Source organism: Callorhinus ursinus, unplaced genomic scaffold (genome assembly GCF_003265705.2).
Source record: "Callorhinus ursinus isolate GAN/ISIS: 27379988/994484 unplaced genomic scaffold, GSC_fseal_2.0 scaffold27, whole genome shotgun sequence".
Taxonomy (NCBI): domain Eukaryota; kingdom Metazoa; phylum Chordata; class Mammalia; order Carnivora; family Otariidae; genus Callorhinus; species Callorhinus ursinus.
Window position 1 is genome coordinate 21798661 of NW_027397089.1, and position 26949 is coordinate 21825609.

At 39.2% G+C, this 26949-nt stretch overlaps 1 protein-coding gene across 2 annotated transcripts in view; it reads left to right on the forward strand.

Annotated features, from left to right (window-relative positions):
* Positions 1-24537, forward strand: part of YBX3 (Y-box binding protein 3) — a 26368-nt gene extending 1831 nt beyond the window's left edge. Inside the window, exons 2-10 of one of the 2 annotated variants that reach the window (XM_025879723.2) lie at positions 3060-3123; positions 4370-4403; positions 7235-7324; positions 10477-10599; positions 14432-14635; positions 19995-20092; positions 21668-21839; positions 22485-22584; positions 23971-24537. In XM_025879723.2, coding sequence (XP_025735508.1) covers positions 3060-3123; positions 4370-4403; positions 7235-7324; positions 10477-10599; positions 14432-14635; positions 19995-20092; positions 21668-21839; positions 22485-22550 — 851 coding nt within the window. In that variant the 3' untranslated portion in view covers positions 22551-22584; positions 23971-24537. The remainder of the gene's footprint in view (positions 1-3059; positions 3124-4369; positions 4404-7234; positions 7325-10476; positions 10600-14431; positions 14636-19994; positions 20093-21667; positions 21840-22484; positions 22585-23970) is intronic. The other variant, XM_025879724.2, reaches the window with a different exon arrangement.
* The last annotated feature ends 2412 nt before the right edge of the window (positions 24538-26949 follow it).

The following is a 26949-nucleotide window of genomic DNA, read 5'->3' on the forward strand; positions in this document are numbered from 1 at the left end:
CCCCCCCCCCCCCCCCCCCCCCGCTTTGAAAGGCCTGTTTTGTTCTTCCAGAGCTTTTACTCAGTTACTGGGGGACAACATGCTAAATGTAAACTGTGTAGGTTCAGAAACAAAATTGCCCTCATTTTGCTGGACTAAAAGTTACTTCAGTCTAGTCACTGTTGTATTGGGATATTGTTTCCAACAAGTGTTTCTTGGAACATTTCCATGCAAAATGTCTGAGAGAGACAACCTTGGGTTAACCAAAGCAGTGTTAAGGTATATTCTTAATATTCATTTTTCTATACAGGAAAGTTTTCAGGTTTTCACTTGATCCTTGTACCCTCTGGATCTAAACTGAACTGCTGGATTTTATTTTATTTATTTATTTATTTATTTATTTATTTTAAGATTTTATTTATTTGACAGAGAGATAGCACAAGTAGGCAGAGCAGCAGGCAGAGGGAGAGGGAGAAGTAGACTCCCGCTGAGCAGGGAGCCCGATGCGGGGCTCGATCCCAGGACCCTGGGATCATGACCTGAGCCGAAGGCAGACGCTTAACGACTGAGCCACCCAGGCGCCCCTAAACTGCTGGATTTTAAACTGAAGCAGAGGGGTGCCTGGGTGGCTCAGTCGATAAGCGTCTGCCTTCGACTCAGGTCGTGATCCCAGGACTCTGGGATCGAGCCCCGCATCTGGCTCCCTGCTCAGTGGGAAGCCTGCTTTTCTCTCTCCCACTCTCCCTGCTTGTGTTCCCTCTCTCACTGTCTCTCTCTCTGTCAAATAAATAAATAAATACATATCTTTAAAAAAAATAGAATCTTAAGAAAATTAACTGAAGCAGATAGCTTTAAAGATGAAAGGAACAGATAAATTAACTTTTCTTAACCACCAACTGCTATTAAGCCTCTACCACATCCCAGGTGATGATTCTGGAGGTCTTTCATCTTTCCACTGTAACTCCAACTCTTAAAATGAAGGACAGCCTTCTACATGACATTTTGACACTGTTTGTCCCTGTCCAGTGTGTTCTGCCATCTTCTTTCCTTTGCCGGGCAAACACATGGGTGCCTAAAATGTGCAAGGCACAGTGCTGACTGAAATGGAATTCTGGTTTTGGATTCTCCCATTCTGGTTCCTGCAAACAGTCTTTAACTTCAGTGGATAACCATAGGCCAGAGATAGTTTACCCGAGTGAAAGAAAACTTTCCCAATAAACATCCTAGAAGCCATATGGTCTTCCTCTGAACTACCCGCTCCCCTTCCTCCTTTGTGTATGTGAAGTGAGTTTATGGTTTTAAAGCAAGAGGTATGCATGAAAGTTCGATCCTATGACATTGTTGGAGATATTTGTGGAATTAGGACATTTTGAAAAACTACTTTGGGGAGTAAAAATGGCCTTCAGCCTGGATTGAAGTTCGACTTAAAAATTTCATCTTTTTTCCTATTAGTGTTGCCTTTCTAATCAAGATTATTCCTCTGACAGTGCTAGACATTAACTATATGGAAGTGGATCAAAGAGTTCCTATCTTTATATTTTCCCAGGTCATTAATTTTGGGGCAAATGAAAGGCACAAAAAGCCTATCATTTGAAATAACATGTGACTTAAAAGCGTATGATTTATCAAAAGTGAGCCTCTTCTGTGTACATTTAGATCTAATACAGGTTTTTTTTTTTCTTCTTTGACCTGTTGCTCTAATTAGAATGGCCTAAAACTGAAGATTCCAATGGTTCAATCTCTTCATTGGAGAGATCTTCATTGCTTGGACATAGAGCTGGAGATTGCTCAGTCAGTGGTGGGCTGAATGACTTTAGAGGCATAATGAGGTTTTTTTGTTTTTTTTTTTTCTTTTTACAGCTAAAATACTTCCTTGGGCATATCAACATAGCAGAACTGTGGACAGCATCTGCCCACAAGCAAGCAAGAGCTAATTACTCTTTTAGTCTTGAATTTAAAAACGGAATCCTTATTGTTTATCCTTGAAGTTATCAACTTTGTATCTCATAGAGAGGCAGCATAGATTACTTTCATTCTCTACTAAGCCTTTTTTTTTTTTAACTTTACTCTTATTGTCGTATTTCCTGTTTCACTGAGTCTTGATAATTGCTTTATGTGTTTCCTGAATTTAGATGTAGGCATTTCCTAGAGGTTCTGAATTTAGCATTCACAATTGATTCAAAGGAGTCTTCTCAAATCATGCTTGACGGCTGACATATGAATCTCTGAAGTACAAGTAATATGACCATATTATTTAGATTCCTTCTCTTGAATTCTGTTGAAGTCTGGTGTTGTACAGAAATTGTCCTACTCATGATGGAAAGTTGAGACAATCAGGTTAAAGAGGGGGATTTTGTAAAAAATGCTGAGTTTGACTCTCACCAACTGCAGAGAGTAGGATAAACAATGAAACAGAAGCCCAAATTCATCACTACGGTTTGGAAAGGCCTGTTACATCATGCCTAGGGGGGGTGAGTACAAACTGGGATTGAGACAGCATCAGTTCTATTATTACTCTTGACTCCTCTGATAGGCCCCCATCTGGCAACTAGACAAGCTACTTTATGTCTTTGTAGATTAGCTACAAAACAGTAGCTTTGTAGGAGCTATTATTTCACTTAAAGTTTGCCTTATATGTCAGAGTGTGAAAGTGATGTGTTAGGGTCATTGGTACTTTGTTCATCTATCTATCTTCTCTTTCATTGTGACCCTTCTTTTGCACTTAGAAAATTTTTCAGCATTAAAACTTTGATCTTAAAGAGTGTTTTTTGTTTGTTTTTTTCCTTAAACAGTGTTTCCCAATTTTAATTATTGCAGAATTGTATAGATTTACAACCACTCCTTTTCTTATGACTTTACTGAAAAGTTTAACAAGGAAGAGAGGTTTAGTCTTCTGAAAAGTATTTTCCTATGATATCTTCCCTTGCTCCATTTTCTTTTCTGTATATATTTTAGAATTAAGCCTTTAATGGTTTCCTCAGGTATGTTTAGGCTTTATATAATGCTATCAAGACCTTATTGATATGAGCTTTATCTCTTTGTAGGTCAGATACTAATTTATCTGCTTAATCTTATTTTAGCCACCAAAGTCCTTGGCACTGTCAAATGGTTCAACGTCAGAAATGGATATGGATTTATAAATCGGTATGTGTGTATCTCTGTATATGTTTTTAAAATGCATGCTTACTTTATGGCACCAGCAGTTTATAAATCCTTTACCATACTTTTTAAATGGCTTATGTAAGTTTTTTGTTTGTTTGTTTGGTTTTTAATTGATGTCTGGGGTAAGTTTTAAGATTTGTAAGCACTGTCAACATTCTCATTTCTAAGCTACTGGTGTTAAATATTAATTAAAATACATTTCCAGAATACTGATAAATAATGTATTTTATAAAATTCAGTCATTAGAAGAGAAAAGGTGAGGGAGATAAATGAGAAATGGGAAGGGCCTTAGGATAATTGGGACCACATCCATAATTTCACAGATGGAGAAATGGAATCTTAGACTGGTTAAGCAACTTTTCTAAGGTCACACAACTAGTGAGTAATTGAGCTGGATCTGTAACCCAGGTCTGTCCCAAGTCCTGTGTAGAAAGTGTAGTGTATTCTTTAAACAATGGTAACTTCGGGACGCCTGGGTGGCTCAGTCCTTAAGCCTCTGCCTTCGTCTCAGGTCATGACCCCCAGGGTCCTGGGATCGAGTCCCACATCCGGCTCCCTGCTCAGCGGGGAGCCTGCTTCTCCCTCTTCTGCTCCCCCTGCTTGTGCTCTCTCTCTTTGACAAATAAATAAATAAAATCTTAAAAAAATAAAAATAGACAATGGTAACTTCTAGCCATATAAAAACAAGAACACAACTGTAGGCTGTTGGGAGTGTGATGAAGTTTTTACATGATATTGTCATTTTCTTTGCCCCCCCTTTAAAAATTCCTTAATTTCTTCCTTATCTGATTTGGTGGGGTGGGGGGTGAGTTAGGGCAGGAAGGAAGGGGGGGTGCTGTTTTAGGTTTCAGTGTAAGGAGAGCCTAGTTCACAGCTGTGCCCTGTCCTCTGAACTGTCCTACTTTGCTTTTACTGGGAGGGAAATCTCAGGCTCTGATTACATTCCACATGATTTAGGAGGAGATGAGAGGGAAGGGATATTTCTGTAGAATCTGTACACTTGGATCTAAGCACTCCGGTAATATGGAGGAGTAAGACAGGTATCTTGCAGGTTTGGAAGTTTTTCACAAGGACTGATTCCAGGCATCTGAATTAAGTTGAGAGGATAAACAAAAGTTTATGTTGTCTTTTTGAAGTCTTGGGATCTAAACTCATAAAAACATCTGTTCTTTTAAGTTTTTCCATATACCTAGTACTTTTATTTATGAACTTTTTTGTCTCCCAACAGAAATGACACCAAAGAAGATGTATTTGTACATCAGGTAAGAGGGATAATAAATGTTACATTTCTCATGTGAGGAGGGGGTGTCTGTAATCTGCTGTTGTCTCTTTTCGAAAATGAAGTCCTATAAACTATTATTCTACTCTGAACTCTTACTGTGATTTTTATTTGTGCAAGGGCACACGTTTTTTAAGATTGGCAGATAAACTCTTCTGTTCCATCATATAAACTGTTTTGAGTTTTTATGTTTGCAGTAATATTCGAATGGAGTAATAATCAGTTAGACCAGTTTCTAATTTTTAAAGCCTTTGAGGCCTTGACAAAATTTTGTTTCCATGTTAGCATCTTATTTTCCTGACTTTGTGGTTCCTCCTTAGTGTTTGGCTGGAACTGATCTGGCTTTTGCCTGGGTGGGTCTTGGTTAAAGCCCTTCTACCAAAGTAACTCTGACTTGAGGTAAATAAAGCACAGCGAAGCGGATGGTTAGAGTCTGTGTATCCAAGACATGAGAAACCTCCCCAATTCCCAGGATAGTCCTCCCCTCCTGTTAAAATGAGGCATGGTTAGCACATGTCCAGGTCAAAAGGTCCACGTTCCCTTGGATTTGAAGGAAATGTAGAAAATGGGTAAAATATGGCAAACGGCAGGCTTGTCTGCTCCTGGGATCTCTGTCTTCACTTTCCTGGCCTGGGATGCTCTTTATTTCATTGTGTATCCTGGACTTGTTTTACAATATTTGTTAAAAGAAGAAATGCCTCCCCTTGTTCTTTTTGTATATTTAATTTTCAGTGAGTTGTCTCAAATATGTGGGGAACTCTTAGTGTACAACAGGGAAGTATAGAGCCAGGTACTAACTCCAGTACGTTTACCTGCAGGACTCTGTCAAGCATCTGGTTTTCTGCGTTTTTGTTTCCTTCTGTTTAGGATTGTGAATTTGAGGTGGGGGTGGTGACTGGAGCTGGTGATATCGAAGATTAAGCTCTGTAGTTGTGGTTTCTCTTGTTTACATTTCTGCTTGACTGGATATATATCAGTTGTACCTAGATACTCTGAATAGATTTTTTTGTTGTTGAGATACGGTGACTTTTAAAGTCGTAATAGGCTGAAAGAAAGTGTTGCTTATAATACCTAGAAGTTAATCGACCTTTTGGGTACAGAACTCTGTTTGGTGACAGCTACAGTAAAAGGACCTCACAAGTTTCTGTACTGGTCGCCAGCATCATTAGCCTGCAAGTATATGACCCGATTCCAGCCCCTATGAGGTTGTGTGGTGAGTCACCTCAATGCGTTGAGGCCTGCCCAGTTTAACAGGAAGGAGGGAAGGAGCAGGCGGGGAGCGGCTGTTTTTGGAATGGCTGAATGTTCTAACTGCGGGCGCAGATACCCTGTCCTGAGCTGCCTTTCTCCCCTGTGGGTGCGGTCTCTGCCCTATTGGCTCATTTCTTTCCCTCCTCCCTCCCACTCAGAGTAAGGGAAGGGCTGGATTACACATGCCTAATCGCTTTATAAAATAAGGTTGACCTAGTTCCACAGAAACTCGGAGCCCCTTTAACTATTTAGAGATACCAACTAAAGAAATGGAAATTCATTGCAGAAATTATTGTTTCCCCCTTTCACTGACTGAGGAAGGGAAGCCTTTTCATAGGCAGATATTTAGAGGCACATGTCTCATGCAGCATAATATCTTCTTAACCTTTTAATGCATCATCAGGGAGTGTGTAGGGAAGAGTGACATATGAGTGGTGTGATGGGGGAATAATGTCAGAGATACAGTGCAGGGGTGGGAGCTTCTCCTACCCGCTCTCTGCACTTTCCCCACCAGGCTGTATCTTCAGGTCTTCAGCTAAATCACTAACCAGCCTCATGTTTCCTTATGCCTAAAATGGGGGGAGGTGGGGAAGAGGCCAGATTATGATTATCAGTAATGTTTCATTCCTGAGATAATTTTGTGTATTCCATCAGAAAGTATCCTTCTTGGGGTGGCTGGGTGATAGACATTGGGGAGGGTATGTGCTACGGTGAGCGCTGTGAATTGTGCAAGACTGTTGAATCACAGATCTGTACTTCTGAAACAAATAATGCAATATATGTTAAGAAAAAAAAAAGAAGAAGATAGCAGGAGGGGAAGAATGAAGGGGGGGAATCAGAGGGGGAGACGAACCATGAGAGACTATGGACTCTGAAAAACAAACTGAGGGTCCTAGAGGGGAGGGGGGTGGGGGGATGGGTTAGCCTGGTGATGGGTATTAAAGAGGGCACGTACTGCATGGAGCACTGGGTGTTATGCACAAACAATGAATCATGGAACACTACATCCAAAACTAATGATGTAATGTATGGTGATTAACATAACATAATAAAAAAAGTATCCTTCTGGCATTTTTAAATTCCTTTTTTTCTATTCTTCATCATCCTTCCACTCCTTCATATATTTTACAATTCCTCTTGAGGTTAGCAGTTTCTCTTGTCCATAGAAACCTCTCTATGTGAAATGGTGTATTTGTGTCTTTACGTAAGATTTCATGAAGGCATTTCTCCCCCACCACTGATGGAGGTTCAATCTGAATCTTAGGTACTTAATAGTTTGAGGGAACTAATAGTATCCAGTATTATGATCAGGTTGTAACAAAACTGTGTATATTACCTAAGCATTCTGTTGAATCCACCTATCAAGAAGAATTTCAAAAGATAACATGAATCAAGACAATAATGTGGAACATAGTTTTACAGTGTTTTTTGTTTGTTTTGGAGATCCGGGTTAGTGGGAGAATGATAATTTAAAAAAGTAATAATATAAACAATAAACTTGAAAGATGAAATCTGTGGCCAATATTGATGTATACTTCATTTAGAATTTTCTGTTATCGACAGACTGCCATCAAGAAGAATAACCCACGGAAATATCTGCGCAGTGTAGGAGATGGAGAAACTGTAGAGTTTGATGTGGTTGAAGGAGAAAAGGTGAGAGAATATTGTGGCTGGGTATCAAAGTGTGCAGGCACATGGTTTTCTTGCATAATAAATGGTTTCTCGGCCCCTTTTGAATTAATGTTACTTTGTTTTTGACAGGAAGAAGTGACTTTTTTAAGTAGAAAATTTTTGATTATTGAATATCATTGTAAACGTTCTTTGACTTCTTATAAAAGGGCATTTTAATTTCTCATTTAATAAATGGTGAACCCTGTTCAACTATGGAGGGAGAAGCTAATTTTTCGAAATTTAAAGGAGATACTTTATTTTGGTACCAAATATATATTCAAGTATAGATTAAAATTTAACTTTTGTAGTATTTTTTTTTAAAGTTATCTCTGTATCCAACATGGGGCTCGAACTCACGACCCCAAGATCAAGAGTTACATGCTTTACCAGCTGAGCCAGCCAGGCACCCATAACTTGCATAGTATTAAAAATAGATACAAGTTGCTTTGGGGAAGATTTCCTTTTTATAAGCATAAAATTTTCATGCTGTGATTTGTAAGCACTTCTGCACAAATAATACACATTAAAGAATGTTTTAACCTCAATAAAAGAAGATTCAAAATTCTTTTTTTCTTTAAAGATTTTATTTATTTATTTGAGAGATAGAGCACATGAGAGGGGGGAGGGTCAGAGGGAGAAGCAGACTCCCTGCCGAGCAGGGAGCCTGATGGGGGACTCGATCCAGGGACTACAGGATCATGACCTGAGCCGAAGGCAGTCGCTTAACCAACTGAGCCACCCAGACGCCCCAAATTCTTTTTAAAAGAGTTATTTATTTATTTGAGAGAGAGAGAGAGGGAGAAGCAGACTCCCCACTGAGCAGGGAGCCTGATACAGGGTTTGATTCTAGGACCCTGGGATCATGACCTGAGCCGAAGGAAGATGCTTAACCAACTGAGCCACACAGGCACCCCAAGAAGATTCAAATTTTTAAAAAAGATTTATTTATTTGAGAGAAAGAGCATGTGCGTGCACACACTCGAGGGGGAGGGAAGGCAGGGGGGCGAGGGAGAGAATCTCAGAGAATCCCTGCTGAGCGTGGAGCCTATTGCGGGTCTCAGTCTCATACCCTGAGATCGTGTCCTGAGCCAAAATCAGTAGTCAGACTCTTGACCAACTGAGCCACCCAGGCGCCCCGAAAGAAGATTCAAATTTAACATAATCATTGTATTTTCTCTTTGGCTTGGGTTTTGTAAAGCCAGGGGCGTCTTCGTAGACTGAGTAACAACTTTGTTCAGATGAACAATACAAGAAGCTAATTGATCATCTTGAAATAAATCTACAGAACTTTTGTTTTATATTATTCCAACATTAGTAATGTCCTTTATGCTTTGTTATAGATATCTGTAAATAGAGTCTGTTATAGATATCAGTAAAACAATCTAGAATAAGAATAAAAACATTTTAAAACCACATATGATATAACTGCCGTGGAAGCTTGTGGCAGCTGAACGAGAAACTGAGTGAATGACTGACTGACTACTGTGCATGTGCTCTTTGCACATACATACACACCATTCCGTGGTCCACATTCTTTTTTTTTTTTTTTTAAGATTTTATTTATTTATTTGACAGAGAGAGACACAGCCAGAGAGAGAACAGAAGCAGGGGGAGAGGGAGAGGGAGAAGCAGGCTTCCCGCGGAGCAAGGAGCCCAATGCGGGGCTCGATCCCAGGACCCTGGGATCATGACCTGAGCCGAAGGCAGACGCTTAACGACTGAGCCACCCAGGCGCCCCCGTGGTCCACATTCTTAATAGCTCTCAAGCTGTTCTGTTAAAAGAGAAAAAGTCACTGCATTTAATAGAGAAATTTAAATGATTTCTTTACCAATGTGATCCCTAGGCTGTCTTGCAAATCTGGAGTTTGAAATCATCCACCAGCAAATGCTGACCTGTAATGGTTTCTGTTATCCCATTGAACCCTTTAAATCTTGTGTTGGCAGGTTATTTTTACCTCTGTATGTTTTCAGAACTTGAGGTTTTACAAATTGGTGTAGAGTGTGATATAGACTCTTGAATCTCTTGTCTCAATTTTTTATATTTTTGAAGCATTGTTTTACCTGTCCACATGAGAATAAGGATGGTAAGTCTGTCTCAAGGATCAGAAGAAGGTCTAAAGTGGCACTACATTTGTGGAAACCTATGTCTTGCTAAATCAAGGACCTTCTTTTCTGTTGCTGCCAAGTTGGGAGGTTTCCCTCTCAGTAACTCTGCGCCAGACAGAGCCACTTGGGCCTGTGAATAGCTCTTCTCTTAGTGTCTCTTAGAATCATACAGGTTTCAACATTTTTCTTTTTTTGTTTATTTTTTTTATTATTAGGTTATGTTAATCACCATACATTACATCATGAGTTTTTGATGTAGTGTTCCATGATTCATTGTTTGTGCATAACACCCAGTGCTCCACGCAGAACGTGCCCTCTTTAATACCCATCACCAGGCTAACCCTTCCCCCCACCCCTCTCCCCTCTAGAACCCTCAGTTTGTTTTTCAGAGTCCATCGTCTCTCATGGTTCATCTCCCCCTCTGATTTCCCCCCCTTCATTCTTCCTTTTTTTAATAAAGATTTTATTTGAGACAGAGAGAGAGAGAGCACGAGGCAGGGGGAGGGGCAGAGAGAGGGAGAAGCAGGCTCCCCCACTGAGCAGGGAGCCAGACTCAGGGCTCAACCCCAGAACCCTGGGATCATGACCCGAGCTGAAGGCAGACGCTTAACTGACTGAGCCACCCAGGCATCCAGTTTCAACATTATTCTAAGACGATAATGCCTCAGTTATTTTCCACTGGGGAACATTCTTCCTGGTCTAGCATTATTTCTTTTATAATAGCATTACATTTACCAGTTTATGTTCTTAAAGAGGTACATCCTGCTCTTGAACTTAGTATAACCAAACAAGAAGGAAAAGTTTAGGTTGTATGAGCAAAGAAACTACATTGTAATCAGTACACCAAGCACCTCGCTCACCTTATTAATACCTGGGTGTATTTTTGATGTCATGATAGGAATTGTGAGTACATTCTGCCAGTCTTTAACATTCTGACTGTCCAAGACTGGTTTTTTTGGGGGTGGAGGTGGGGGGTTAGTTCAGCTTCTTTTAATTTTGAGGCCATCTTTGTCCATTTTCTTTCTCAGGGTGCAGAAGCAGCCAATGTGACTGGACCAGATGGAGTTCCCGTAGAAGGGAGCCGTTATGCTGCTGATCGGCGCCGTTATAGACGTGGCTATTATGGCAGACGCCGTGGACCTCCCCGTAATGTATGTTGTCTCTTTTCCTAAACAGCGATTGAAAAAATTGTCATGTCTAAAATTAAGTGTACATACTTGGAGCAGATAGATGTATCTTCTCTTAGAGGCACAAAATGATTTTTTTTTTTTTTTGGTTGGGAAATTTTTAGTGTCTAGCATTTTTCTTTTGCTAAAAGTCTCTCTGGACACTTGCCATTCAGAAGTTGTATCAGTTTGTACGAATTTGGCTGCAAGTAACAGACAATTATCTTTCAACAAGAAGACTTAATTAAGATAGGCTGTGCCAGGGTTGTCAAAAGGGCTTTTTCTTTATTTGGCTCTTTTATCTGGCCAGAACCTAGTCATGTGGCATTCCCTGGCAAAGGGGAATGGGATTTCCATGATTGGTATAAACCTGTTGTTCATCTCTTTGGCACTGGCACTGTTGACCTCTAAGAAAATAAGGGTTTGGTTGGCAAGGGAGAATGAGGAATAGCTTGGGAATAGGCAAAAAAAATAGTACTGACCACAAAAATACTAATTTGTCTTGACTAAGTAACTATTTTATTTAGCATAGCATTTTCCCATTATTTTAAAGTAAAGAAGCAGTAAGTAATTCTCCAGATTTTTAGTTTTTTAGATTGGTAGCAATCCTGGTGAAAGGGTTTACAACCAAGTCTGTCTTATAGCTTACTTAGAAGGCTCAATTTAAAGTACTCTGAAGGCACCTAAAAAGAATCCCATTCATTTGCGATCATGAGGATCCCATTAAATTTGAGTCATTTTTTGATGTTTCTAGAATTAGTACATGGGATTGGCACTATAGAATAAAACTGAAGATGCTTTGTGAGCACTAGATTGTGGTTGTGTATATTATCCAAGGAAACCTTTTGAAAAATCTCATCAGAATAAAATGTGTGCAGAATGAGAATGATTTATCCCTATGCTTTGGTAGGTTTATATCTTTCTGCTTACCTTAATGCTTTCCTTCTTCATTCTGTCATCTTAACACCCTGCCCAAATTGGTTTTTGTCAGATACCTGTTGACATTTTATTTTTCTGTTTCTGTATTTTTCTTTTCTTTTCTCTCTCTCTTTTTTAATTTTACTGGTCTCTATTTTATTTTTATTTTTTTTAAAGTTTTTAATTCCCAGTTAGTTAACATACAGTGTTATGTAAGTTTCAGGTGTACAATATAGTAATTCAACCCTTTGAAACATCACCCAGTGCTCAATATGACGAGTGCACTCCTTAATCCCCATCATCTATTTCATCCATCCTCCCTGCCCCCCTCCCCTAGTTCTATTATTTTTTACCCATATTTTGCTTATCCTATTTGATTTTTAATAAAAACCTGTGCAGGGGGTAGGGAGTAGGAATGAGCTACTACAACATTTATTATATCAAGTTAACTGTCAAATTCATCAGATTCACAGTACTCCAGTTTTGATGGCAGTTGACTCTTGGATAATATATGTTTGAATTGTGTGGGTGCCCTTAACCTGCAGATATTTTTGGTGAATACAGTACAGTAATGTAAATGTATTTCCCTTATGATTTTCTTAAAAACACTATCTTTTCCAAAGCTTACTTTACTGTAAGAATATAGTATATCATATATATAACATATAAAGTGGGTGTTGATTGACTCTGTGTTATTATTAGGCTTCCAGGCAACCACAGGCTTTTAGTTAAATTTTTGGGAAGTTAAAAGTTATACATGGATTTTTGACTGCATGGGGGTTGGCACCCCTAACCTTCACATTGTTCAAGGGCCAACTGTATTTTGATTACTAGGTTAATTCAGAAGTAAAGCTGGTAGGAAAACTTTAGTGAGAAATTTTTTTTTTTTAAGATTTTATTTCTTTATTTGTCAGAGAGAGATAGAGAGCGAACACACAAGCAGGGGGACTGGCAGGCAGAGGGAGAAGCAGGATCCCCACTAAGCAAGGAACCCGATGTCCAGGACTCTGGGATCATGACCTGAGCTGAAGGCAGACACTTAACCGACTGAGCCACCCAGGCGTCCCAGGAAATTTTTCTTTAAAGACTTTTCTCCTTAGCTAGAAAGAGCATGTTTGGCAATGGCAATGCCGTTATTCTTATTTTATAAAACTCTTAATGATTTGGCTGTATAAAACTCAAAAAAGATACAGAAAAGCCTAATAAGAATAATTTATGCAGTCTCACACTTACTATTTTGGTGTATATTTTCTACGCTAATATGTTTTTATATAGTTGGACATTGTGTCTGATGCAGGTTTTATGAAGTGTAGAATGGCTTGATTTTTCTGAAATTAGACTAGTTGAGGCTATAGTTGAAACTTTTCTGCTTTTGGGAATTTAGTTGCCCATGTGGTTGGTTCTGGAGGGTTCTAAATCTTAAATATCCTCACTTCCAAAAGAAATAGATCATTATTTTATTAGTTTTTAATTTATTCATTTTTGAAAACTATAGTTACTTCTCTTGACTACCTTTGGCATTTGCATATCTATATCCTTTAAGATTTGATATAAATTCTTTGAGGGATGTTTGGATGTTTTTTAATATAAAGTATCAGTATGTGATATGGTAGCTAAAATGTAAGAAAAAAATCTAAGGCCAGTAGTTTTCCTTTGTTAATAAGGCCTATATTTAGAAACTGCCTGTATCTTTTACTTACTACTATAAAAGTGCAATTAAAACTTTATTGTAAAACATATGAAAAGAATCATGCCATAAGTCAGCAGTTCTCAAACTTTTTGGTTTTTGGACCCACTTATATGCTTAAATTTTTTTTCCTAAAGGTTTTGTTTATTTATTTATTTGACAGAGAGAGAGAGAAGAAGCAGGGGGAGAGGGAGAGGGAGAAGCTGGCTCCCCACTGAGCAGGGAGCCCCACATGGGGCTCGATCCCAGGACCCTGGGATCATGACCCGAGCCAGAGGCAGATGCTTAACTGACTGAGCCACCCAGGTGCCCCTATATGCTTAAATGTTATTGATGATCCCAGAGTTTTTGTTTATGTGTGTTTATATCTATTAATATTATATTAGCAATGAGAGCAGCCATTTAAAAGATAATTGATTTAAAATAAACTCATTACACAAATATAAGTAACATTTTTTAATGAAAACTGTTTTTAAATTGAGTGAGAAGAGATGTTGCTTTATATTTTTGCAAATCTCTGATATTTGGTTTAATAGAAGCCAGCTGGATTTTCATATCTCATTCTGCATTTAGTCAGCTAAGAGGCTACGTGTCCTTGTAGCTTTTGGCGCCCCTCCACATGTGCATGAGAGAATAAGAGGGGAAAAGGCAAATATTGTCTTAGTAGCGTTACAAGAATGTTGGAATTCAGTACCAGCCCCCCACTCGGAAGGGTTTTCCGAGACCCTGTCCACACTTTGAGAACTGCTCCTGGAAGGTTGGACTCTTAGGACAAACCTGTTGAGAACATCACAAAGTATTTTTTTTTTCTTGTTTTGTCCTGATCTTGCCCCCAGTGGATGGCAAATGTTGGGAGATACACATTTGGTGGAGCTAACTAATACCAACCTTGTAGTTGGGTTTTTTTGGGTGGTTGATCAACAGATAGTCACCAGTTCTGATTAGATGACTACTAAATTCATTATGGATTGATTGCTCTTGCTTTTCTGCTTCTTGATATTTTATCTGCACAGATCTACTTTGATCTTAATGTAGTTTATCCCAGGTAATCACATGATAACCTGGGTTAAATGCATTCTGTCTTTATAATAGAAGGGATTATTCTTTTGGGGGAGATTTTTTTTTTCTTTTGGTGATACTCATCCTAAGCAGTATTCTTTGGTTCTGTCCTTGCTGAAACTTCTTCTGAATCTCTGTTTCTTTGCTTGCTAGTACGCTGGGGAGGAGGAGGAGGAAGGGAGCGGCAGCAGTGAAGGATTTGAGCCCCCTGCCACTGACGGGCAGTTCTCTGGGGCCCGGAGTCAGCTGCGCCGCCCCCAGTATCGCCCTCAGTACCGGAGGCGGTTCCCGCCTTACCACGTGGGACAGACCTTTGACCGCCGCTCACGGGTCTTTCCCCATCCCAACAGAATGCAGGTAAAATTGCACCTGGGACTTGTCTTCAGCAGTCCTCACCCCTCCGTCCTTCCTCTGCCTTCTCTTCCTCCTCCTCCTCCAACACCAGCCGCCGGGAGTCAAACCTTGTTTGTGGCTTCCTGATGCCACAGAAGCTGAGGCAAGGCCTTTAGGATGCTTTTTCTGAGCAGCCATTCTCATAACAGAACCAAAAGCATAACCACAGGAGCCATGCCTGTAATTGGCCACCCTGGTGAATAGTGTACCGTTTAAAGCAGAGAGACAGATGGTTATGCATTAAGAGCTAGAACTCTGAAGTCAGTAGACCTGGATTTGAATCTTGCCTCTGCTACTTGACTCTGTGAGCTTTCGAGAAAACCAATTTAATCCTCATCTATTAACTGGGGGATAATAAGAAGGGGTACCTCTTCCATGGATTTATGATGATTAAATCGAGGGTGAAGATTTTAGCACGCTCCTCAGGATAGATAAAATCTCTATTAAGTCTTGAATTTTTATGAGATGGCATCGATTATTAAGAAAACCTAACGTAGACGTGGTGACCGTTGGTTAGTTACTGATTCTCCTTTTTTTCCTGAAGAATACTGATATAGCTATTGTGAACCTGACCTATAATTAATAAACTTGTACCAACTTCATAATTCCCAGGAAACTTGGAAGACTTGGGATAGGGTATCAGTTTTGTTGTCACTAGCTATAAATTTTCCCTCTTCGTGTCCTTGGTTTTTGTTTTCTGTTTTTCCACTAAGTGTTTTGACTGAACACTATGTTCAGTCTGTTTGTTGCTACCCATCTCCTATCCCATCATGCATGACTGTGTTCTTTCTACATTGCTTCTTGTTATTTCCCTTCCACTCTTTAACAGCTGTCCCTGACGAATGTGCTAAAAATAACAAGTAGACTTTCATATATGGAGAGATTGGGTCCGTGAGGCATAGTAGGTTTCTTTAGGGCAGCATTCTGGGCTTCTAGGAAATGAGAACAGGAAGAGTCAGTGAGATTGCAATACACATTTATTTTTAGGGCATTAGTTGTACTTTCCTGAAATAATCTTGCTTAATATTTATTTAGCACGTCTGTATGTATCATTTTTTGAGAACATGATTCTTTTTTCTATGTTTTTAAAATAAATTATATTTCATCTTAGGAATTGAAGGTTCAGAACAAATTGATAATTCAGTGCTCTGTAGAGCAACATTTGCACAAGCTGGTTGAAAACTAATTTTGAGAAACATGCTTATTCTGATAATTGCATGGAGTTGTTTTAACTTGAGCTGAATCTCTTACCCATTCCGTATATGAAATAAGAGCTGTCCTTAGATTCCTTCAACATTTTTTCCTTACAATCTTTCTAATACATACCATGTTTGGATGTCCCGTGACTAAAGAAATCTGCTTAAGGCAATCAACAGCATCAAATGAAAATCCCTAAGACTCATCTTTCATACAGCTAGGCTCCTGCAAGGTTGTTAGTGTAATGGCTTAAAAGTATAGAGAGATCTCTAGGATGTTAAAATTACTGGGGTCAAATAGAGAAGTCTTTGCAAACATTTTCTACTACATAGATACTGAAATTTATTGGACACAACAGGGAAAAAATTATAATATACAGGACAATAGTATTTCCCTTATGTACAAAGGACATATATAGCATGATACATCAGTGGCCAAATGGCTTCTATTTTTTTAAAGATAATATTCTAGCTTAATTTTAATTTAATTTTCACTTGCAAATTAAGTAGAACTGGTTACTGAGCCAATAGCCACTATTTGCATTCTTTAAGGGAAGAGGTATCTGATAGAGAAGAGGGAGTATAAAATATTTGGCACTGACCAAGTGGCAGATGTTTGAAATCAGTGCTCATCCAGTCTTCCCATCCAGTCTTTATAAAATTGGCAGTGGTTTCCATATTTTTGTTGGTGTTACAAATGAAGAGTTGAGTATTTTTAAAAACTGGCAAACTTTTACCTGAGGTTGCATGGGCAGGAAGTTGCGGAGCTTGATTTAAACTCAGTCTCTTGCCGATGCTCTTCCCCTCTTACCATTCTAGTAAATTCTCATCCTTCATACATGTCAATTGCTGTTTCTGTCTGTTTTTTTGTGAATCAGAGTCCCTGGGGAAGAGGCAGCTTGGCTTGTCTGGAGCAGTAAAGGGAGGCTTGTGTGGTTGGGACAGCTGTGAGCGAGGCTGCAAGGGGTCAGAGGTGTGATTAGGGTGGTATCTTAGAGCAGATCCAGCCTGCCTGGTAGACTGGTAAGGACTGCCGACCTGCTCTAAATGTGACAAAAAGCCAGTAAAGGGATATAAACAGGGAAGACATATTTAAGAGCTCATGGGACTACTTATGGAAGCTTAGATCACAGGAGACAGGGGTGGAAGTAGGGAGACTAGCTGCTATGATCTCCCCGTGTGGAGCTGGTTATGGCATGGATGAGAATGCTAGCAGTGGAGGTGTTCAAAGTTGCCAGATTTAAAAAAATATTTTAAACCTGGAAGTGATGGCATTTGATAATGGTGTGATGTGTGGTGTGAGGAGTAAAGGATACCTCTGTGGTTTTTGATGTAAACAAATACAGTAAGACTGAAGAAAGATCGGGTTTGGGGGAAAGGTGGAAATCATCTGGAGATCTGCCCCCACCCCACATTAAATATTACCTGGAGATGTGAAGTAGGCAGAAAAATAAAGCACGGTTGAGAGGGAGAACGTGGCTTGAGTTAGGAGGGTGTCATTTTAGGTAAGGTGGTTGACAAAGTCTTTGGGGTCATATTTGAAAAGAGACCTAAATAAAGTGAGGGAGAGAGTCTTTCGGGGCACTGGGAAAGGCCAGGAACAGCAGGGGGAATGGCGGGGACAGAGGCCCAAGGGGGTCCGGGGGGGTTGGGGGGTGGGAATGAGACTACGTGGAACTTTGGGGTCATAAGAACAAATTAAAAGGCCTGGCAGGGATGGGGTTAACTATGAAATGAGTGTAGGTTGAAAACTGATCCTAGACCCGAGTCCCTGGGGCACTGACAATGCAAGATGAAGATGAAGAAGGACCAGAGAGGGAGAAGGTATGTCAAGAAGGAAATGCTGCGTTAAATGCTGTTACGCACGGGAAGTTGTGCTGAGAATTGATGCCTGGGTTTGGTAACTTGGAGGTTAGCGGTCTGGTGAGGGCAAAAGTCTGGTTAGAATGAATTCAAGAGAGCAAAGGGTAAGGAAGAAAAGGTATTATATTCTCCTTTAAGGTTTCTGTGGTGGTAGTGGTGGTGGTTTTCTTTTATATGTATGTCTGTAGAGGAACTCAAATGGGGTAGTAGCTGGAGGAGGGGAGGATATGGGATCAGGGCAAGGTTTTGGTTTGCTTTGATTTTGTTTTGACATTTAGTGAATTCTCTTCTGGTCTCCCTAACCCTTCCCTCCCCAACAACTTGCTCCTAAAGCCATTATAGAGGGGCAAGTCAAATGTGCTCTACGTTCATACCCCCATAGGCACATGTACCTATGTGTAACTCATACTGTATATGTATATAGATACATATTAGCATGTGTGTGTGTGCCTTATTTCTGTCTACAGAAATAGACTCTTATTTCAGTCCCTGAAAACAGACACTCCTTAATAACACTGAGCATACCTGGTCCCCAATTTTTCATTCCTAAATACCATGCTCCAACAAAAAGAAGCTCTCTTGGAGAAATGGCTGATTTCAGAGCTGGGCCAGAGAAAGTACAATATGAGCCCGGAACATCTTGTTGTGCCAAAAAGCAAGAAAGTACTCAGAGAATGTTGGAGACATGTCAGGGACACGAGCCAGCTTGAAAGGGTTCCCATTGGCCAGTAATGATAGTAACAGATTATAACTCATTGAATAAAATAGAAAACCATGAGTTTATACAGGTACAAATACATAAATGAATATATTGAGAATTTGATGAGAAGGGAAATATTTACAGACTTTGAAAGTACTTCTCAAAATCCTCATTAATGACAAAGAGGGAAAGAGTAAATTTACAGAGAAGTAGCCTTGGCAGATACCACCTTAAGTACTTTTGACAGTGCACACTGTCAGTAACGATGCAAACTGAAACCATATGCCATCCAACAGGATGCGATGAGAAGAATGCAGTGTGACTTTTGTGGCTTCTTTGTCAAAGATGCATAAGCTAAATCATGAGGAAACACCAAACAGCCCCAAATTGAATAAAATAACTGGCCCGTAATCTTTAAAAGTGTCAAGGTCATGAAAACCAAGTAAAGATTGAAGAACTGTTCCGGGCAAAGAGACAGCTAAATTCAGTGCATGTTCTGCATGGGTCTTTTTGCTGTCAAGGACATTATTGAACAACTGGTGAAGCTTGAATGGGGCCTGAGGATTAGGTTCTGTACTTCCAACTTTTCTGTAAGTAAAGGTTGGGTGCTATTTCAGCCTGTTTGCCTGGATGGAAACGAGGGTGTAGAGAAGAGGGAAAAATCTACAATGAAGGGGAGGAGGGATCGCGAGTCAAAGTGTTCGAGGAGGTGACAGGGGAGTTGGCTTTGGATATGAGCATGGACCACTCACCCAGGGTTAGGAGAGAGGAGAAAATTACAGCAAGCGCAGGTATCTGGGCAGATTTGAGCATGAAAGAAAGTGGAAATTCTTTGCTGGCTGCTTCTCTTTTCTTAGTGAGCTAGGGAGAAGTAAGGGATGTTAGTGTTGAGAAAAAGGAAGCTGAGATGTGGCTGTATTATAAAGAATTTTAGAGATGTGTCTCGTGGGTTTTGTTACTAGTTTTTAGTCGTTTCTTTCTCTGGAAGTTCCACAATAAATGAATTTTATATCCCCAACTTAAAATAAATTTATCATCAGGAAAGTGTAATTTTATTATTTTTTAAAGGTTATACTTAAATAATGCAAAGAGATGAAAGGAAGAAACCAGAGGTGAAGGTGTAGTTAGGAGGTGTGGGAAAACCTTTGAATGTAGAAATCATTAATGGTTGAAGGGATACCCTGTCCGTAGACTGAATAAGTGGGTCTGAGTTTGAAATGTGGAAAAGATTCTCCTTGCTCAAATGTAGTAGATCATCGTATTTCCTTTTACAATGTGGGGGTTTTTTGGTAAGAGATGAATGGGACACTTCAAAATGTTAAGTTGGCCTTATAAGATAAGATGCTCTGTGACAGGCAGAAGACTGTTCTAGTGGAAATAAGGTTTTCTTTGCTATCATTCATGAAGATCTGTATCAGTACACAGTTCACTGTTAAAGTTGACAGTTCTTGGCTTTATAATGAAGCATCTTTTTACTTAAAAATTCTGAATGTAACTGTGGGCTCTGTGTGTCTTGTATCTGGTAGTATGACATTCATTTTCAGCTCTCACTGCCTTCTTGTAGGCTGGTGAGATTGGAGAGATGAAGGAGGGAGTCCCAGAGGGGGCCCAACTTCAGGGACCCGTTCATCGAAATCCAACTTACCGCCCAAGGTACCGGAGGTAGGTGACATTTTTCACTAACGACCAGTTGAAGCACTTGTGAGCAATAGTACAGTGGATGAGACTATTGTGGGCCTATTTTATGGATTTGTAATATAATTAGAAGAAGTGGCTGCATCCTAAGGTTCGGGGGAACTCTGCAGTATGCTTTCAGATGGCCGTGGGATATTTTCCCCCCACCTAACAAAATATTTAGGTATCTCTGTACCAGACTATTATTTGTATTTGTTAACTTTCATATGGTGTGAATTAATATTTAATTTTTTATTATATTTCATGAAATAAACAGTAAATTAATTGATGGGTAATTCAGTGGTAGAGCTACAAATGGAGGAAGAAGTGAGTGCCAAGAAGATATTTGGGATACTGAATTGCGAAAACCAAGGCAGTGTAGGTGGTAAGTCAGGCTACAGATCAGATTGTGTTTAAATTCCCACCTTGTACCTGTGTCTCCTTTTGGAGGTTCCTGGACTGTCAGACTTAAGTTACCAGGTCTCTAAGATGGACACTAAAGAGTATTTTACAATTTCTAAAAGTACTAATGAATCTAAGATAATGGCACATGGTACAGTCTGCCCTCAGTAAACACGAGACATTATTACTACCAGTGACGTTCATATTAGTGAAGGAATAGGTTATTTGTGCTTTATCCCTTGTGAAGACTGAATTGGGCTAGACTCCATAAAATCCTTCTAAGGCTCTTTGTATCATAAGCCTTTCTGTTCCTCTCCCTGATCCTTGATGTAAGTGAAAAAAGTAGACCTTCACTCCTGATTGACATTTTTACCACCTTGAGGTTTGGCAATATGGGTTTATTGAAAGGAGGGTGAGTCTATTATTTTGGGAAAGGATTTGTACCACTTTGTGTCCTTTTTCCTCACAAGATTCATTCCAGTTTTAGACATAATCACTCCTAATGATTAATTACTAAGGACTTTCAAAAATAAGACACTTCATAGAAATGTCTTAATGAAAACAGAAAGGGGAGAGTGGTATATGTAGATTGCAGCTCTCTCAATCCCTGGCTGCACGATCATGGGAAAGTTACACCTGATCTTTGTTGACCTATAAAAAGCAGAATTCCCTGTGGTTCAACCAAATACCCTCTCTACACTACTCTTGGTTTTCTCACTATAAATCCAACTTCCAGAATTAGCATGGAGATGAAATATTTGACACAAAAACATCCCCAGCACAGGCTCTGGCACAGAGTAATGTTAGTTTTCCCCCATGTTTAATCCCCTAGTCTCCACTAAACTGTTCGAGGAGAGCAGATACCAGACAAGACTTTTCTTTTTAAATCTTCCTGTCCTCGGTGCCTGCCAGGTGCCTGCCAGGATCATGCTATGTGTCCACTACAAATAGGTATTCAGATGAAGAGGGGAAAATAGTGGAAAAATATGTTCGTTTGTTTTTTTTTTTTCACAAAAATCTCTCTTCCATTTACTGCATTAGCCTGTGTATAATTCTAGCTATAAATACCGATCACTTAATCTTAAAAAATAAAGATTATTCTTGAGGCCCCCCGTCCTGTTGCACTTGTGCTCTTTTTTTTCGTCGTGTTCTCTGCTCTAGAGGCCCTCCTCGCCCCCGACCTGCCCCAGCTGTTGGTGAGGCTGAAGATAAAGAGAACCAACAAGCGGCCAATGGTCCAAACCAGCCATCTGCTCGCCGTGGATACCGGCGCCCCTACAACTATCGGCGTCGCCCCCGTCCTCCTAATGCTCCTTCACAAGATGGCAAAGAGGTAAAGTCAGACAGCCAGAGGGGGATGTTGCCAGACCATCCTTAGTCATGTCAGACCCTATTTAGTATTCCATCCTAAGAGTGCTTTGATAACCTGGTAACTGACGATGATAGAGCATTTTATATAAAATGTTATTTATAGTAACATTCATAGGTATTTTATATCTAACAGTATGTATTTCATATAAATGATAATATATTTTTAATATATAATATTTTGCTGAAGATCTGTATCTATATATGTTATGGAGAGAGAGAATCCCCTGTACATAACACAAACCCAATATTTGAATTCAACTAATTAACATTCTCTGAAAGAATTATGCATACTAATGGACATTCAGAATTAAAATGTTTAGGGCTCTCTGAACAAAGGACAGCATTTAGAGAGGAGCCTCTCTAAGCACGTATTGAAAGCAATTGGGTATCAGAGACTTTTTGTTATGGAGAGTGGTGCTGTTTAGTTGCCATTTATGGGCCTTTCTTCTGTGGTACTAATTTTTGACTCCTACTTAAGAATAGTTGATTTTGCACAGTGATTTACCTTCATAAGCAGCAAGTTTCTAACTTTTGAGACCTTTTATCCTTGAACTTTCCATTGTCATCTGGATCAGTTTCTGATTTGTGGTTTTGTTTCGTGTTTTAGACCAAGGCAGGCGAAGCGCCATCTGAGAACCCCGCTCCAGCCACCGAGCAGAGCAGTGCTGAGTAACACCAGGCTCCCCAGGCACCTTCACCATCGCCAGGTAAGAGCTCCCCAGGCTTGAGTTGATATTTTAAGTATTGTTGACTTCTAACCTGAACTAGTTCTGTGGTTCCTCTGGGCCGACCTTTAATCTCCTTTAGGATCTTGGAGAGAGAGTCGTTTTAATGCTTAAGTATGGGATTTGACCTTATTTCACTAGGCTTTTGGGGGTGTAAACATCAAATTTAAAAAAAAATTTTTTTAATACAATTTTTAATACTAACATGTCTTCAGAAAACTGAAAGTTTTACTTTTGTGACACCTAGTGGCCAGTTTGAACGAGATTGCTGTACAGAATAAACTTGAGAGTTTTTTTCTTCCCTTTGATAACCAACAGAATTTATTTTGAGGCAGTGCAGCATAATGTGTGAGAGCCAAGAGGTTTCTGTACTCAGTGCAGGATCTCCTGCTCATTTGCTGGATGCTACCGAGTGGTTTGTTTATCCTCTACCTCAGCAATGTCTGCTGCTGATAAAACAGGGATACCAACTAGACTACCTCACTAGGGTTGTTGTAGAGATTTACGAGAGAACAGGTATGAAGTGCTTGAACAGGGCGTGGTAAAGCGCAACCTCTGGGTGAAGTTCAGCTTGCTGTCTTTACTGGTGTTGGAAAATTTATGTAGGTAAAAATATAACTAGAAAGACTGACCCAATTGTGAAGCCACTCTTAGAGGAATTTAGAAGCCATAGTTGTTTTCATTCTGGGTTTTTTAGCTAGTAACTCCTGGGACTTAAATTTTTGAGTATTTCTTGGTTGTTGCCCTTTTCATTAAATAAAGAATTAGCTTTTAGTTAAAAGAGGTTGTTAAACTCATAGCCTTCTGTCAGGTAGACATTTGCTATGCTGGGAATATTGTCTTTTATCTCTGGGTTTTGTGGACAATATATCATAAAATTAAGCTCCCTATTTAAATTTGCTTGCATTAACTGACTTAGAATTGTTTCAGTCATTTGGCTGTAACCTACTTAGTAACATTATTTCTAGGTCTTGTAAGGAAATAATCCAAAATACAGGGAAACAAATACTTCTACTATCTATAATCTAACATTGGGAAGGGGCTCAATTTGGGGGTATATTCATGTTAGGAAATATTGTACAGCCACTAAAATGATTATGAAGAATAAGTGAGGCTGTAGTTTCACTTATTTGAGAAGGCTTCATGATGGTAATTTTATATAGTTTTATAAAATTTTTTACTACCATGTACTGAATGTTCTGGTTTATAACAAAAATGTTTTATTAAATGTATAGTTTACAAATCTATAGATGCAAAGATAGATTCCGTTTAGAGCTTCTGAAATACTGTTTTTTGAATTAACATTTTTGCCTTTTTATTCTTTAACTTTTGGTCATTTTGTCACTCTTGGTTTTAATTTTTTTCCAGGTGACCTAAAGAATTAATGACCATTAAAAAAAATAAAGCATAAAGCAGACCATGACCTTAACCAACACCAAAGAAACATCCAAGCAATAATGTGGAAGACTGATAACCAAGATGTGGACATTAGAATGTTTACTATTATTCTTCATGAAACAGACAACTACAAAAGGAAAAAGTCAGCCAGTTTTTCTAGCAAGCTGAGATCCCGGGAATGCCTGCACAAAAGACAGGAGAGCAACCTCCCCAGTTTCAGCAACCACTAGGTTTATATTTTTTTCCTGGTTTTTACTGTTTTGGTAATATGAATTGAAAGAAGAAATATTAATAACCACATGGGGAGAACCCCAACCAAAGAAATCTGAAATATATAGTAAATGCTTTTTTTTCCTTTTTTGTTCATTTTGGATGCTGGTGCTAAACTTCCAAGTGTCGTGATTTAAAAAGAAATTTTATGCCCTTATTTATTTCTAGGATGAGGGGAGGATAACATTTTTGCTTTCTTATGTGACTCTTTAAAAATGTGCAGTATGAAGTTCCTCAAAAATAAAATTTTTACCCTTGAAAGGAAAAGGTGTATGACTGGAGTATGTTTTCCTATCTTAGCATATGTTTTGTCTTTTCACACCACTTTATTCACAAAATAGTAAACTCAGAGCCAATGTAAAGGTGCATTAGTGCTATTTGATAAAATGTAGGCATATGAGCTCGAGACCATGGGATTCCTCTTAGAAGGGTATAGCTGGGAAGGAACAAGTTCTTGTCTGAGTTCGGCAGTGGGCATGCTTCATTCGTACACTCTATCTCTCGAATACTCTTCGTTGAGGTGATGCGATGGCATTTAGATTAGTTTTCTTTATATAAATGAAGGAGTTAGGAGTTCTGACCTTCTTGAACCTCCAACCTGAGGTTTTCAACACCAACTGCCATGTTATATGTTTACATGTGTGTCTTTCAGAAAAGAGGAAGAGGAGGGGCCCCTTTCCAACTGCACTAGAAATTTCTTCCCCCCCTGGGAAGGTGGTGCCCTCAAATTGAGAAATGTTACAGTATATGTCAATGCTATGTAGTTACTTCTCAGATACACTGCGCCTTTCAAATTTATCCTTTAAATCAGGTACATGTTGAGCCCTAGGTTTGTGCCAAGCATTATTCTGGTGGCTAGGAGGGCACAAACCAACAAAAGACTCTAGTCCCAGTGAGCTTGCATTTTAGTGAGTGAATATCGAGAATAAACAAATGTAAACAAATGTGAAATTTAATGTCAGAGGGCAATAAATATTATAAAAGAAAAAACATGGTAAAGGGTTAAAGATTGGCATAATTGCAGGAGGTACATTTATTTTAAACAGGGGTGGGTGGTCTCTAAATGATAACAATATATAAATGGATTCATGAGGTGGGAGATCAATAACCATTTGAATTTCTAGAGAGAAGAACATTCAAAGCAGGGAGAGCAGATGCAAAGACTGCAGGGAGGGAACGTGCATACTTGGCCTGTTTAAGAGATGGCAAGCAAGGGAAAGTGGATTGTTCAAGAACTTGTATTGCCTTGCAAGTTCAAAAAAAACCAAAGTTGCACAAGGCAAAAAATATTCAAAGGTATAAAGTATTTTATGAAGAAATGTCATCTTAGTTCTGATTCCCTTAGGGCAACCAGGTAGTATGTTTTTTAAAAAAAGATCTATTTCAGATCTTTTATGTTCACGGGGGTGTGTGTGTGTTTGGCAAACTGATGCAACTCAGGGAGGGGGAAGGGGTTTTAATTGTTATTCTAACAACAAACATTAGATCCGTTTTTAAAATGCCATGGGTAGGTTTACTGCCCAGCTGGTGTTCTAACTCCCCCCCCACCCCTTCCTGCTCATTTTAAACAATTTTATTGTGGAGTCTTTCAAACATTTTTTGAATGTCTTTATACACTGGCATTTACATTTTTTGCCCATCTACTTATCTTTATTGTTACTCCATTATCAAGCTTAGGCAGAATCCTCTCATCATTTGTACTGGGTGCACAACATTTCAATTATATAGCTATCCATAATTTTGTCAGCCCATTTACTGGATATTGAGGCTTTTTTAAAAATTGCAATTATAAACACTTTATGTCATAGTTCCAACATCCTTACCTCTAAATACTCTCCATCTATTTCCAGGTTTACTGTTAATCTATTTCTGGAGAAAAAACAATAACAATGCATGCAAAGAGTCGGGGGGGGGGAAATCTTTGGTAGTGGGTATAAGTATAATCCTAAAACACGGGTTTGAAGGTACAGAAGAAAGAATTGGATTTGATGTGAGGATGGGCCTGAAATAAGTTTGTTGTTGTTGTTTGCCTTTTACAGCAAGGGATCAGGGACTTGAATTGCTTTATCAAGAAACAGAGGCTATCTGGGTGGGAACATAGCTGGAGATTAACTAGAATGCTGTCTTCCATTGATCACACATTAGCTGTGATTGGTTAGCAAGCTCATGAATTTTGCATGTGTGATGGAACAGCACCTGTAGAGAAACCCTACACAACTCGAAATATTTGCATGCCTACTATTTGCCAAGAGTGATGCTTGGTGCTTTTGTATCACAAATAGCTCAACTGACACAGTATTCTAAGGGGCTCCTGCATTGCAAAGGTGCAATTTTTGAAAGTACTTTAGCTCTTCGTGGAATGGAAAAATGTATTTAAACAGACAAATACTTTGAGATTTTGAAGTAATAAAGTTGTTTAAATCTTAGAGCTGATGCAGATTGAAACTTCTGGAAGCTAGTACTCGGTTTCAGTTGAAAAGAGGAGAAAATAAATGTAATCTCTTGACTCCAGAAGAGTGATTTTGTATATCATGGCATAGGTGTCTTTCTTGTTTTATAGGAGAAGTCTAGAAAGGAAACAGGCTGTTATAAATCTCTAAAAACTAGGTAATCTTGTTCAGCAAAGGTGATACTATATTAGTTTTGTCATTTTCTTAGGGTGAAAGCATTTCATCTGAC